General features: G+C 41.1%; 1 protein-coding gene across 2 annotated transcripts in view; it reads right to left on the bottom strand.

The window, feature by feature from the left end:
- plpp2a (phospholipid phosphatase 2a) overlaps positions 1-10,487 on the bottom strand; it is a 130,573-nt gene extending 120,086 nt beyond the window's left edge. Inside the window, exons 1-2 of one of the 2 annotated variants that reach the window (XM_059991178.1) lie at positions 10,270-10,487; positions 10,070-10,163 (exon numbers count right to left, since the gene is read on the bottom strand). In XM_059991178.1, coding sequence (XP_059847161.1) covers positions 10,070-10,124 — 55 coding nt within the window. In that variant the 5' untranslated portion in view covers positions 10,125-10,163; positions 10,270-10,487. The remainder of the gene's footprint in view (positions 1-10,069; positions 10,164-10,269) is intronic. The other variant, XM_059991179.1, reaches the window with a different exon arrangement.
- Positions 10,488-16,069: the final 5,582 nt, after the last annotated feature.

The following is a 16,069-nucleotide window of genomic DNA, read 5'->3' as shown; positions in this document are numbered from 1 at the left end:
TACCAGCCATTTATCTTATAAAACTGCATGACACTCTACCCAAGAGAACTGATGAAGTTTTAAAAGCCATTGGTGGACACACAAAATATTAATTTGATTTACATTTTTACTACTTACTACTCTCTGTAGTAAATTTAGAAACTTTTCAGTTCATTAGTTTTGAAAGCATCAATTAACAGAATTATTATTATTTTTTTAAAATGTGCCCAAGACTTTTGCACAGTACTATACATCAGGGAAAATAAACCTGATCCTGATACACCTGTACCATTAACAAAAGATCATCATTTACAAAAATCAAAATATTTTAAGTTTACCCTCAAAACATGTGGCAAGCTAGCGTAATGGTTAGCACAGCACTTTACAGTACTGGTGACCAGGATTCAATACCCATCGCTGTCTGTAAGGAATTTGTACGTTCTCACCATGATAGTGTGGGTTTGCTCAGCGTGCACTAGCTTCCTCCCACAGTCCAAAGATGTGCGGGCTGGTAGGTTAAATTGTCATTGCCAACTGTCCAGAGATTAAGCTAGGATGAAATCTGTGGTTGCTGGGTGGTATGGCTCAAAGGGCCTATTCTGTGCTGTATCTCAATAAATAAATAAAATCACATGAATAGGCAAATTAGCTGATTGTTATTTGATTTAGTTAGAGCTCTTGTTGCTGTTTACTGCATCTGTAAACACATCACCTTAGTTTATTAAATATTTTTGTGCTGATCACATCTTTACTATTCATATTTTCCACTACCTGTGAAAATTACACAGTCATAGTTACCACCAATTTCGATATTCAGGACCCTGGGCATCACCACCTTGCAGCTCCTCATGTAGGAGAGCCATACCTCCTTCATTAACAAAATGACTCAGCAGAGAATGCATTTCTTGCAGCAGCTAGCAAAATTCCTTCTTCCCCATACTGGTGCGATTCTACACTGCCATCTTCCAGAATATCCTCACATCAACCATTAGTGTTTGGTATACAACTCTTAAAACATACAAAAACTACAAGGAATCGTCACATCAGTAGAAAAGGTCATTGGCTGCCATCTATCATCACTCCAGGGGTTGTACGTTATAAACACAAGAAATTCACCAGATGCTGGAAAAACAAAACACACACAAAATGATGGAGGAACTTAGCGGGTCAGGCAGCATCTATGGAAGTGAGTAAACAGTTAGCGTTTCAGACCAAGACCTTTCTTCAGGACCGGAAAGGAAGGGGAAAGGCACCAGAATAAAACTGTAGAGGGAGGGAAAGGTGGATAGCTAAAAAGGTGATAGCTGAAGCCAGATTCGTGGGAAAGATGAAAGAATCTGATATGAGAGGAGAGTGGATCATAGGAGAAAGGAAGAATTGACATGGGATAGATACTAGGCAACTGAGGGAAGACAATAGGCCAGAGTGGGGAATAGAAGAAGAGGAGAGGAGGAGGGAAAGATTTTTTTTACTGCAAGGAGAAACTGATATTCATGCCAACAGGTTAGAGCCTCCTCATTGTGGCACAAGAGGCGGCCATGGTCTGATATAGCAGAAAGGGATTTGGAATTAAGATGTTTGGCCACTGGGAAGTTCCATTTTAGTTTGATGGAATGAAGGCACTCGATGAAGCAATTGCTCAATTTACAATGGGTCTCGCCAATGCAGAGAAGGCCACATTGGGAACACCAGACACAACAGATGATCGCGGCAGTTAGACAGGTGAAGTATTACATCACCTGGAAGGACAGTTTGTGGCCATAAATGAAGGTGAAGGAAGAGATGAAAAGGCAGGTGTAACACTTAGGCTGCTGGCTGGGGAAGATTAGTGCGGAGGGTCGAATGGATAAGGGAATCATGGAGAGACTGATCACTGTGGAAAGTGGAGGGAGAGGAGGTTAAAAAGGTGTTTGGTGATAGGCAGCAAAAGTTGTGGAGAATGATGTGTTGGATGCAGAAGATCATGAGGTGGTAGGTAAGGACAAGAGGAACTCTATCCCTGTCAAGGCAGTGGGAAGATGGGGCGAGCACAGATGTTTGGGAAATGGAAGAAATGTGACTGAGGGCAGTATCAATGTCGAGGGAAGTGAAACTCTATTCTTTGAAGGAAGAAGACAGCTCTGATGCCCTGGAAAGGAAACCTGCATCCTAGGAACATGTGTCTAGGACAAAGCAGCGAGCAGAAAAATTTATTAGCAAACTACCTTTTCAAAAAGCCCCCATTTGTAGAGTTATAGTGCTATTAAAACAAAAACTTCATACCTTGTTAAAAGTTTCTTCTCAAGCACTTAATCTACTCAACCATACTAGTTAGTCTCCCATCCTTTTTTGTTTTATTACCCCGTCACTGCACTAAAAGAACCCGAAGCCACATTTTTAGAATGCCAGTTACGTTGGAAATACATGCCAGTATCGATGTACATTTATTTGATATCCACACTTCAACATTTAACTTTTTAAAATAATTCTTTATTCCTATGCAATAGTTGAATTTTGTTGATTTGTTTGCATGCCACTCACTGACTAACACACCACATGATATTCCTTTCACATGTACAGTACTGTGCAAAAGTCTTAGACACATACATATGCACTGTAGCTAGGGAGACTACGAATTTTTCAGAGTACTGCAGTTGTCAAAATAAGGCAGAGAGCGAGTTGGTACATCTAATGGGAGTAAAGGATTTGGGAATGGCGAGAGTGCAGTGCGGCGGGAGGGGTGCCACCATTGGGGGTGGCACAGGTACAAACACACACAGTCCTGAGACACAAGGCAAGGTCATTTGATTCCAAACAATTGGCTTAATAATCATTACAGAATGTCTCTCTGGTGCTTCCCTCTCTTTCTCCTTTTCCCCAACCCTCTCCCTACCCACCCTCAGTCCACAATAAACACCCATATCAGAATCAGGTTTATCATCACTCATGTGTGCATGTGCACACATATACATACACACACACATTCATATACACATATATTATATACACACACACACAAGAAACTGCAGTGAATTGTGAATGTAGCCTAGTTTATCAAGCTGATCAGCCTCCCCTCCATTGACCTCCACTACACTCCTTGCTGCCTCGGAAAAGCAGCCAACATAATCATGGACCCCTCCAACCCCAGTCACCTTCTCTTCTCTCGTCTATATTCTGCACCCTCATGGTGGAGGAGCAACACTCTATATTCTTGTCTGGGTACCCTCCAACCTGATGGCATGAATATCAATTTCTCCTTCTGGTTTAAAAAAAATCCCTCCCTTCTTCTTCAGGACTCACACAACCAGGGTCACCAACAATTATTACCCCTCAACCGTCAGGAGGTTGAACCAGTTGAACTATTTCACTCATCTTCGCTTGCCCCATCACTGAACTGTTCCCACAATCTATGGATTCACTTTCAAGGACTTCTCATCTCATGTTCCTGGTATTTATTGTGTATTTATTTGACTTCCCACCCAAGTAGGAAGGAGTTCGGGGGTGATGTGCCATCCAACAAATGGTGTAAATGGATGTTTTTCTTGAGATGGCAAGACCCTATTTGATATTCATAATGTAGAATATTGCAAGTCCAGTTCACTGTTTCATAGGCGAGAACAATAGCAGGTAAAGCCAAGGGGAGGAGCTGCCAGAGGCACAGCCAGGATCTGGACTAGCCCCCCCCCCGATGCTGCCCTCCAGTGTTCGCTCGGTGCAAGACAAGCCAGATTGCATTCACCCACGGCTGCACTAGCACGTGATGAGGAACTGCTGCACGCCTGTTCTTGTGGAACCGTGGCTCCAGGACAGTCATCCGAAGCACCATCAATCTACAGGCAATGACACTCAAGGATTTGGGCTGTACTATTTTTATTTTTTGTGACTTGTACTGTGTGTAATTGCTGGCACTGTATGTTTTGCACCTTGATCCCAGAAAAACACTTTTTCCACTTGGCTGTATTCATGCGTATGGCTGAATAGCAATTAAGCTTGAACTTACGCCAGTACAGTTTAGAAAATGGGTCAATCTACAAGACTTGTGGGTTATTCCTTGCAATGCATTGATTGGGCGCTGAAGTTCTGAAAGTCCTTAAGGAAAATGTAAAGGGAGCATCAAGAATTAAAGATAGCATGGCGGTGTATTCTTCTCGCCCAATAACCCCACCTTATATAACCAACTAACCTGCTAACCCACATCTTTGGAATGTGGGAGGAAACCCATGCAGTCACGGGAAGAATATACAAACTCCTTCCAAACAGCAGCAGGAACTAAACGCAGGTCGTGGGCACTGCCATAGTGCAACACTAACTGTTGCACTACCATGCCACCTGGAAGGAGTTTATTATTGTCACATGTACTGAGATTCAGTGTTTAAAAAAAAAAGATATGTTGTATGCCATTCATACTCACTACAGTTTATAAGAACGAAGGAGAATCTCATTGAAATTTAAAGAATATTCAATGCCCTGGATGGAGTGGACATGGAGGGGATATTTCCAATAATGAGAGAGTCCAGAACCAGAGGACACAGCCTCAAAATAGAAGGAATGCCCCTTTAGATGAGGAATTTCTTTAGTCAGAGGGTAGCGAATCTGCCACAGATGGTTGTGAAGGTAAAGTCCATGGGTATATTTAAAACAGAGATTGATAGGTTCTTGATTAGTAAGGGCAAAGGTAACAAGGGGAAGGCAGATGAATGGGGTAAAAGTGGGGTGGGGGAAAAACAAGTCAGGATCAAAAGGCAATGCAGACTCAATGGGCCAAGTGGTCCAATTTATCTCCTATGTGTTATTATTTCAAAGCACAAGAACACTGAGGTAATAGAAAAGCAACAACAAAATGCAAAATATAAAAAGTTCTGCGCAGATAGCCAATTAGCTGCAAGAGACATGATGAGGTAGGCTACAAGACCATAAGATATAGGAGCAGAATTAGGCCATTTGGCCCATTGAGTCTGCTCCACCATTCGATCTTGACTGATTTATTAGAGTTAATCTGTCCTGCAGTGCCTGCACAGTACCAAGCAGGAGTTCATAGAGTACATCTTCAATGTACAAAACGCCTTTTGATCTTTCAATGATGTGTATAGCACTGAATACAGTTGGCCCTCCTTATCCACGGATTCCGTATGCACGAATTCAACCAACCGTGGATTGGGAAAACCGGGAAATTCTCTCTCCAGCACTCATTGCCTGAGGATGCACAGACTATTTTTTCTTGTCATTATTCCCTAAACAATACAGTATAACTATTTACATAGTATTTACATTGTATTAGGTATTATAAGTAATCTAGAAATGACTTTAAAGTACAGGCAGTACCCAGGTTATGAATGAGTTCCATTCCTGAGTCCGTCTTTAAGTTGGATTTGAAGTCGGAACAGGTACATCCGGTATTATTTAGCGTCAGTTAGTCAAACGTTTTTCTTAGTATATAGTATATATTTTACCTTTCTATGTATATAGAACACTTAAGAAACATACGTATTTCAATAATTAAACCTTTGCATTGCTTAGTAATAACTGTAGCTTTCATCGGGGCAGGGCCTTTTTCATTCTTCATTAAAATTGTTCCAATCGTTGACCAACTGTAGCCTAACGCTTTTCCAATGACCGATGGCAATTCACCTCTTTCCAATTGTTTTATTACTTCCACCTTATTTTCAATCGCGATCGTGATTATTTTCGTGAACAGAAACCCTACGGATTCAGAGCTGCACCGCCAGGTACTAATGTCCACCACATGGAGACATGGTAAATAAAGTCTGGGGTTCCGCTGGGTCCTAAAGACCACCGCACTCATACATGTTAAATAAGGGACTCCAGCATCCGCGAATTTTGGTATCCATGGGGGGGGGGGGGTTTCCTGGAACCAATCCCCCAAGGATAAGGAGGGCCGACTGTACTCCAAAATCTAGTATACACTAACCTGCTAAAAAAAATGGCTTCTCCAGTGCTGTATGCCTCAAACCTCAATGGGCCTCTCTCAGACCCATATACACAGATCAGATCCTGTTTTTGCATCCGAATTTCCACACTGCCACTGGCTATAACTGCCAATTCCGTCCAGTGGCAGTGTAGAAATTTGTTCAGACATTTTCAATTGCAACTGAGACAGCCTAACTGGATCTTATGCAGAAAGGTTATGTTCACAAAGTACGTGACATTTACTGCTCATCCATTTGGTGCTCAAGCCCAAGTTCCACCTGTATTCAGACACAGTACATCATTGCAGTTTAACAGATTAACAGTATTCCTAGATATGCTTTAATGGCATTCCTCAGGTCTTAGATGTTGGGATTGCAAACCTGGTCCCAATATTAAACATGTGTTCAATAACATTGATGTAATAAATAGCTGTGGCCACTATTAAGTATTGTTATTGGCTGTTCTGCTGCAGTTACAGGCAAAAATCCAAAATGCCACAATGGAAAACAGACTGAATTAAACATGGTATAAATCAGAAGTGCAAGGGAGAAATCTTAATTTGCCTGCGTGGATGCCACTACAGAGTCCAAAGCAATGAGTCCAGCTCATTGCTAGCCCATTCACTATCAGAGGACCTTGGCTATAGTGTGTTCTACCTACAGGATTCACAGTGCCACTTCAAGATATAGGTTCAGTACCCTTTATCCAAAATTCTAAAATCCAAAAGCCTCTAAAATTTTATTTTTTGAGCACTGATATTGAAATCACAATTGGAAGATTCCACAGGGCGCTGAGTAGGCTCCCAGGCAACGTATTGGTCCCTCCGCATCACCGACAGTTCTGAGAAGTGACCTCACACTTGTAACCAACAGAAGTTAAAGAAAAATAGAAAAAAACCACTACATAAAGTGAGAAGTGAAGAACTCAGTCCTGTATTGAAAGATGTGATTTGTCAGTATTGGAGTGTACATGTGCCACTTAACAGTACGCTGACCGGGAAACTAGCAAAGATTGACTAACTAAAAATTGAAGGTGATTTTGAATATTCAGCAGGCTGGTTGCGGAAACTTAAGAAAAGGCACAGCATTACATTTTTTAAAAGGTTAAAAAAAGATTAAAGATTAAGCGTCCGCTGATCACAAATCAGCAGAGAAATTTGATGAGTTTGCAAATGTTATGGCTGACGAAAGTCTAACACCCAACAAGTCTACAATGCTGATAGGTTTTATGTAAAGGTATAAAAACAAAAATGGCATCATAGGTGAAGAGTGAAAGCCTGCCATTGTTTGCTATTGTTCAACAGCTGATTCAGATATTCGCCCAATGCTGCTGTGCTGCTTTTGTTAACCCTGTGCACATTATATTTACAGTATGTTATAATTTTTACGATTAAGTACATATGTGATGAACAAGTGTAAGACAAAGACTCCTTACTGGTAGCACATAAATTCAGAATCTGAATTGATGGCGATCCCAAGCTATCTCATTATACATTCCAAAATCCAAAACACTTCTGGCCCCAAACATTTCAGATAAGGGGTACTCGACCTGCATCATTCACAATAGCTTTCTCACTCACAATCTTTTGACACCTTGTAAGGATTAGAACCGCCACTGCAAGGATACACCACCACTGCCAAATCAGACCCTTCCCAATATAACTCAGTCTTTGTTGCTTCATCTTGGCTGTGTTACATTCCCGGATATCTATATCTAACAGCGTCTTATCAGTACAAGGTGGATTGTATGCTGAAGAGCAAGAATACCTGGCCTTATAAATGGCATCCGCCAGCCCAGAATGGATAGATTAAAGATCTGCCCCTGTATGAGGCAGAATTAGCAACATTAAGAATATTGTTATTCAATAATTGGAGGGGGTGAAGAGGGGAGGGAATAAATACATTTAATAAATGATTAAAAGAGTAATTAAGTATGCTCTAAGAATTGCTTTAGCTGGCATTGTTGCACCATTAAAAAAAAATAATTCATGCATTAGTGTACATGGATTCCAGAATCAACATCTACAAACACATTCTCATGACAGATATAGAATAACAGAAACATCAGAAACCAAATTCATCTTCTAAAGCCAGAATTAGTTGATTGCGTTCATGGATCCAAATAAGACTATTTTTACAACATTTGGCCATCCACAAATACTTCATAACTTACGTAGGTGTACTTGAACTAACGTAGCAGCCACTAATACAGATACAAGCAATCCTTCCCTTACCCAACAAAGAAGTGCATATATCAAGAAGCTGCCCAACGCCAACAGCTATTGAATAACAGTCACTGCATGCATAAATCACTGAGAGGCAATGTGCAGATCGAGCAAGCAATTAGGCATGTTGGCTTTTATTCTAAAAACACCCTAGTTAAACAAAAAGGTATCTTATGAGAAAAGGCCTTGGTAGGGCTGTACCTGAAATATTATGTACCCAACTGGTTTTCCTAGTCAAGGAAAATATATATTTGAAAATGGACAAATACAGGAAAGGTTCAACAGTTTCTTGCTAGGGATCAAAGGCAGAGCAGTGATTGTCATATGAAGGGAAATTAAGGAAACAGTTTATATTCCATTCAGCTTTGAAGAATGATACAAGATCTCATTAAAACTTACAACATTCAGACAGTCCCATGTAGAATTAATGGTTAGTTATTTATTGAGATTTATTTATGGAGTAGGCCCTTCGAACCACACCACCCAGCTACCCAATTCAACCCTAGCCTAATCGCGGGACAATTTACAAAGTCCAATTAACCTACCAACTGGTACATCTTTGGACTGTGGGAGGGCACAAGAGCAAATAGAAGAAACCCACACAGTCACAAGAGAAGATACAAATACCTTACTGACAGCAGTAGGCATTGAACCTGGGTGGCTGGTACTATAGAGCACTGTGCTAACCACTTCGCTAACGTGCCACAAATGTTCACCCTAGCTGCAGTGTTTGGAACAAAGGAATAAGCGGTCAGCCATTCAAGGTGGAAACGAGAAGTAGCTTTCATGGAAAAAGGTGCAAGAGGAAGTGATTCAGGCAGACACAATAGTAATATTTTAAAGACAGGTACATGGATAGGAAGGCTAATAAGGATATGGGCAAAGGTAGGAAAATGGGAATGGCTTAAATGGTCATCTACTGCTGGTCAATATGAACTGGTTGAGCTGACCAGCCCATTTCTGTGTTGTAATACTCTGACTAGGTCTATACTACCCAGAGAGTAGTGAACCTGCAGAATTCTGTAGTCTAAAGCAGTTACTTATTGCAACCCAGAGGGCCATTCTGTCCATTCGATCCACAGTAACACCATCCCTTTTTATTTTCCCCTCTAGCCTGCAATTCAACACCTCCACATACCTATAAACACCCTCTTTGGCTCGCTAAGACTTTTCACACCGCACCACAACTCTGGCACGCGGGTGCACCCATACTAACTGTGAACACTTGCATAGACAGCATCTCAGGTCTGGTTCAAACCTGGGTCCCTGGAACAGCAAGAGTTCAGTCATTGATTATACTCAAAATAAATAAATAGATTTTAGATGTTCAGGGGACATGGGGGAAACCATGGAGGAAGCATTGAGGATGTATTGAGCATGTAGGAAACCATTGAAGGAAAGCAGTAATCATAGTTTTACCTTTATTATTAGTTCAATGCACTGTCACAATGAATTGATCTGCACTGATGGTATACAAGAGCAGAACTTCACTTCTAACAATAACAAACCTATTAGGATGAATGTTGGAGTAGTCCAAAGGGTCCAATAGCCTTTTCGTTATGCCCGGATAGTAACAGGACCCAACTCCGCTATTCTGAATGAAAGACCCATGGAAATGTGCAAAATGCACGTGCCGGTGTGAGCACAACCGACAGCACTTTGGACCTTCCGGGAGAGTGCATGTCCCTTTAAATAAGGCTTGCCCTCTTGCATAAGGAGGTGTGAGTTTACAGAAAGTATTTAAAAATCACTTCGGGAGCATCTCTTTCGAATCTTTACACAGAGAGCGCCCACAACCGGTCCGATCCGCGATTCTTATTCCAAACAGAGATAGGATTTTTCAAAAGTGGCAAAAATCTCTGGTGCACTAACGTGTTACTACATACTTTCCACTGAGGAGTTAGCTCCACAGTTTAACTCCTGGCTAAATCCGAAGGAACTTCAAGGAAACTTACTCACCCACAACCACACACAGCACATCCAGCAGCACGAAGATATTTCTTTTTTCAAACATCCTGCGGCTGTAACTTCGGATTCTCTCCTGTTCTTGAACCTATTTATTACACACGCATATATTTTAAAAACACGTACGAAAGAGTCGAAACGTGCCGTAATGCAACCCCGACACTGTACGACGGCGCAAAAAAAAAGCCAGCAACCTGAATTTCGAGTTCTTCCGGAATCCAAATACCTGTCTCGATCTGCACAACGACACGGACTAGTTTGGACTTTTCCCGATGCCCCGAACTTCCTACTGAGTGTCGTTAGTCAATTTCGCCAGGAGAGGGGCTGAACCTTTCACAACTGACGCCGCGTTGTCTTCGCCAGTAACCTTTGCTTTTGTTCTCTTCCTGCTCTCCTCCCCCTACCAGAGGGGGAAGAGAGAAAAAAAAAGGGAATGGATTAATTAATAGAACTCCAGTAGCATCCAATCCCTTCCCGAGCCAGCGTGCGTGCGTGTGGGAAAGGCAGCAGGATTCAGCGTCATTGTACAGACCTGGCAGCCATACAGGTTCTTCTCGGCGCCAGGGAAACTGGTGGCGAACCCTGCTCCCTTACCTTTCTGAAACAAAACTTTTTGTCATTTTTTGCTTAACTCATAAAAGTTTTAAGAAACAATTACCAGTCTATAACAAGGTTGCCAGGGGATATGCTGATTTAATGGTGAGCGGCAGTGTTCCTCCAACAGAGGTCACATTTTTTTTCTCAAACTGCTAGGTAATATTTGTAAACCACATATCTACGGGACATTACGACTTTTTGTTTTGTTTTCATTACATTTCTGTCCCAACTTTGCCCTATTTGTGTGCACTTAAATTGTGTCATGTTAAATCACTAATCGTACCCTTCAATTAGGTGATCTAACATTTTTAAAAGTCACTTCATCCTAACTGAGGCGAGCAAATAGCCTTGCGCTGTACTGTCGCGTTTGCTCCGGAATGACGTAAAACACTTCTAATCAACGTTTCTATTCCAAAATCAAAATGAATGGTTTCAAGATCTAAATAACGTTTGCACGTGCCAGACCTATGATCCCTTCCTTCTAATTTGCTTTCAGCTGATTTGTATGGACATAGAGATTGATTAGCGTCACTTGGTCCCAAGATAGGGAAGTTTAAGCACCTGTTGAGTTTTTGCTTCGATAATTTCGTAGTGAGGAAATACCACGCCAGAGGTATTGCAGTTTGAGACGAGACCCTCCCTTTGAATATAAAAGATCCCTTAATACTACTCATACTGATATTTCAGTCACCATTCCTTCTTAAACCAGCATGTTAAAACAAATTAGTTATTGAAATGGTAATTACCGACTCTGCAAAGCTGTGGTTAAGAACAGAGAAGCAGGATTATGTACATAGGACATCATTGGCGAGTGGAGGCAGTGCCAAGCATTTCAGTTAAATAATGATTCTCTAAAGAATGCCATATACTTCATTGGCATAATAGTCCAATATTTAAGTGCAATTACAAAGAAGGCATAGCAGTGCCTCTGCTTTCTTAGAAGTTTGTGAGGATTTGGCATGTCATCCAAAACTTTAGCAAACTTCTATAGGTGTGTGGTGGAAAGTGTGTTGGCTGGTTGCATCATGGCCTGGTATGGGAACACCAAAGCCCTTGAAATGAAAAGCCTACCAAAACTAAGTGGATATGGGGGTAAAAGCCATTCCTACCATTGAGCACATCTACGCTGTTGCAGGAAAGGACCATCCATTATCAAGGACACCCCCCCCCCCCCCCCACTATCTAGGTCATGTTCTCTTCTCAATCCTGCCATCAAGAAGGTACAGGAGTCTCGAGACCTGCCCCACCAGGTTCAGGAGTAGTTATTATCCCTTAACCATAAGGGTTTTGAACCAAAGGGGATAATGTCATTCAACTTCACTAGCCCCAGCACTGAATTGTTCTCACAACCTACTTTCAGTGGCTATTCATCTCATGTTCTTAATATTTACTGTGTATTGTTTATTACTATTATTTTCTTTTTGGATCTGCACAGTTTGACATCTTTTGCATACAGACTATTTGTCCATCCTTTTGGGTGTGTTCCTTCATTCCTGCTATTATGTTTCTTGTACTTACTGTGAATGCCAGCAAGGAAATGAATCTCAGGGCTGTACAGTATATGTTGACATATATTTAGCTTGATAATAAATTTGCTTTGAACTTTGAATATTTCTGTCTTTTATTCAGGAGACCCAATTTCTGTTTCCCCAAAGAGAATATTTAGTCTGAGGAATGATCGATTGAGGGAGACTGATGGTGATGTGGAACTGAATGGCCTCCTGTGCTATGTAAAACAAAATCCATAATTCTATGCTTTAGGAAACTACAATGACTATAATTCTTCACCTTGAAGATCTGAAATGTACAATATAAATATATTTTAAAAGATCCCTTATTATAACCTATGCCTTCAAACTATCCTGCACTTTGTAGCACTCAGCCCAATAGCTGAAGAGGGAGGAAAAATCAGAGGAGAACCAGAATCAGGTTTACTAACACAGACGTGGTGTGAAATTTGTTTTTTTTTGTGCAGCATTATGGTGCAAGATAGGAAAAATTAATATAAATTATATTAATAGAGCAAAAGTGGAATATTGAGGTGGTACTCATGGACTGTTCAAACATTTAATAGCAGAAGGGAAGAAGCTGTTCCTAAAACTGAGTGTGGACATTTAGGCTCCTGCACTTACTTCCCAATGGTTGGAATAAGCAAGCTCCTGCAATATTGTGCATCAGAGTCTCTGTACTAGGCAGTGATCGCCAGTCAGAATGCTCTCCATCTGGAAAAAGTTGCAAGAGTTCTTGGTAACAAACCAAATCTTCTCAAGCCCCTGATGAAGTGCAGATGTCCCTGTTTGTAGATAACTTTAATGGTTTACATCCAAAAATGTCACATCAAATCATCTGTAAACAGTGGTTAGTTTCTTTGCTGGCATTGCTTTCAGAGGACTATTCCTCTGTTGTCATGTCTCCCCTGCTGGCACCTATAACTTCAGAGATATATGATTGAGCTATCTCCATGGATCTCCTGATTCATTACATCCGATCTTCTATAGTAGGATGGATGTTGGATTTATCTTGTCTAAAAGTGGTAAAATATGAGAAGAGGAAAATCTAGACTTCTCACAATATTATGGTTACCAGTCCAAAGTCCCATGTCATCAGGTTTATCATAGTTTCCTTCAATCATTCAGTTCTTGAATCAACAAAATTATCGAGCAAAATTATAATCACTATAGCTTAGCAACACTATGAGCACTTTGCACTAAAATGGACTTCCTGTTTGTTCTAATGGAGCTTTCTTCCTTCTTCTTCAGCTCTTTATCTTTCCCACCCTCCTGTCTTTACCTATCACTTTCAAGCTATCCTCCTTCCCTCCTGATGCACCATCAATAACTCACACTGAGACGTAAGGCGAGATATCGGCTTTTATTGACTGGAAGAAGGAACCAGGAGTGAGTGTCCATCATACCATGTGCTGGAGACTGAGGCCGAGCGTCAGGCCTCAGATAGCCTTTATACAGGGGCCTGTGGGAGAAGCCACAGGAGCAGTCAGCAGGGGGCGTGTCCAGACAGGCACATAGTTCACCACACCTCCCCCGTCCCCAACTTTTTATTCTGGCATCTTCCCCCTTCCTCTTCAGTCCTGAAGAAAGGTTTTGGCATGCTTTTCCATGGATGCTGCCTAACCTGCTGAGCTCCTTCAGCATTTTGTGTGTGTTGCTTTGGATTTCCAACATCAGCAGACTTCCTCGTGTTTATAATTTGTTGAATTTTTTTTTATCTTGTGTAGGGTGCTTATATGATGCTGTGTAAGTAAGTTTTTAACTGCAATTGTACATACATATACATTGCGTATGACAGTAAACTGGATTTTAAACAAGTCGGTTTACTGCTTCTAGAGGATTTTTACCTCCCTTCCGATTTTCTGACCACGGCTTTGTGGTATGGACAGCAAAAGGGGTTGTTGTGAAAAATTGTTGCCTTTTTTTTAGTAAAAATTGACTGTAGAGTAGCCACACTAATTGTCTTTCTGCACTCAAAAAGATGACTGGGACTTCTCAATCTATCTGGTAGTAATATGCTATCACTGCCATGGAGTTCATCCAAAATACATTATTATATACCCGCAATGTATCAACACTCCTTGGTGATGCCATTCTGCTAGACTTTTACTGGTACCTGTTTGAGTTTCTGTTCCGCTGTTAAAGTTGCCTGTTCGACCAGATCCAGGGATTATTCAGCAAACAGACCCCGATCTAATTCTGAGTCACACTAAGCAACTTGAGCACATCAAAGCTAATTAAAACTTCCAGCAGGGATTCACTGGTATGGAATTTGTGGCTCCCTGGAAAATGCATTGGAATAGCTAGAATTTTTCTCAAGAGGCAAAGTGACCATTTAGCTGTAAATATGGAAGTTTAAGGGCATAATTTTAGGGTGATCAGAGGAAAGTATATGTCAGAGGTGGGTATTTTCCACGGAGTGGTAGGTGCAAAGAACTGCTGGTAGTTGATGGTAGAGGCTGGTAGAGGCTGATACAGTACTGACATTTAAAAGATTATTTGGTAGGCACAATGATATCAGAAGAAAATGGAGGCTGCATAGGAAGGAAGGGTTAGATAGATCTTGGAATAGGTTAAAGGGTCAGCAGAACATTGTGGGCCGAAGAACCTGTACTGTTCTATGTGAGTGGTATTAAATACGTCAGTAGTCATGTTTGTGCTGATGAATGGTCATTAGCTTGTAATATTAAACCTGTTTCTTTTTCTAGTTATGCTGCCTATTTGTTGCATTTTTGGATTTAGTACAGATTTCCAACACCTGCAGCATTCTGATGCCTCTCTACTACTGGTCTGTCTGGATTTTATTTATTCTCTATTTATAGATGCAAAATAGGAACAACCCTTTCTGTACCAACAAGCCTACACTGCCCAATTCCACGCACGTGATCAAATAACTTACTAACCCATATGTCTTTGGAAGATTTGATAAACCAGCTTAGTCATGGGGAGGATGTAAAGCCTCTTTACAGTGGTGGAATTGAACCGAGGTCACTGGTGATACAACAGTACAAAACTAATTGCTACTTTACTGTGCTGCCCCAAGTACTGCACTGTGCAAAAGTTTTATATATATAGATAAATAGGGTGCCTAAGTACTGTAGTAACTTTATGTATTACATTGTACTGCTGCCACAAAAAAAAATTCATGACATATATAAGTGATGATAAAACTGATTCTGATATGGGTCTCTATTGTGGACTAAGGGGGGAAAAGGGAAGGGAGAGGAGAATCATGGTTGGGAAAAGGGGAAGGGAGTGGAAAACACCAGGGAGATGTTCTGGAATGATCAATAAGCTGACTATTTGGAATTAAATGACTCCACTGGGTGTCTCGGGGCTGGGTGTGTTGGCAAACTCTGAGCTTGGCACTCCTTCTCAGTCACCTGTCCCGCACCCCTCCCACAGTGCTCCACCCTTGCCATTCCCAGCATCCTTTGCTCCTGCTTGATTTACAGAGTTGCTTATGCCCCATGTTAACAATACAGTACTGTGCAATGTACAAGTTTAACATAATGTGCCAACTAAGTTTACAGCATAAAAAATGATTTATTGATGTAAAAACTTTGATTAAACTGACTTTATTACTTACATCTTTCCTATACACGAGGAGTAAAAATCTTTACATTATGTCTTCATCTAACTGTATAATTCACAATTATAATAATTTATAATAAATAATATGTACAACAGGATAGTCAGTATAACATAAAAATACAGTTGTGTCAGCATGAGTTAAGCAGTCTGATGGCCTGGTGGAAGAAGCTGTCCTGGAGCCTGTTGGTCCTGGCTTTTATGCTGCAATACTGTTTCCTGGAAGGTAGCAGCTGGAACAGTTTGTTGTCGGGGTGACTCGGGTCCCCAATGATGCTTCAGGTCCTTTTTACACACC

The sequence above is a fragment of the Hypanus sabinus genome, chromosome 16 (assembly GCF_030144855.1).
Source record: "Hypanus sabinus isolate sHypSab1 chromosome 16, sHypSab1.hap1, whole genome shotgun sequence".
NCBI classification, from domain to species: domain Eukaryota; kingdom Metazoa; phylum Chordata; class Chondrichthyes; order Myliobatiformes; family Dasyatidae; genus Hypanus; species Hypanus sabinus.
This window is presented reverse-complemented; position numbering and strand designations above follow the sequence as displayed.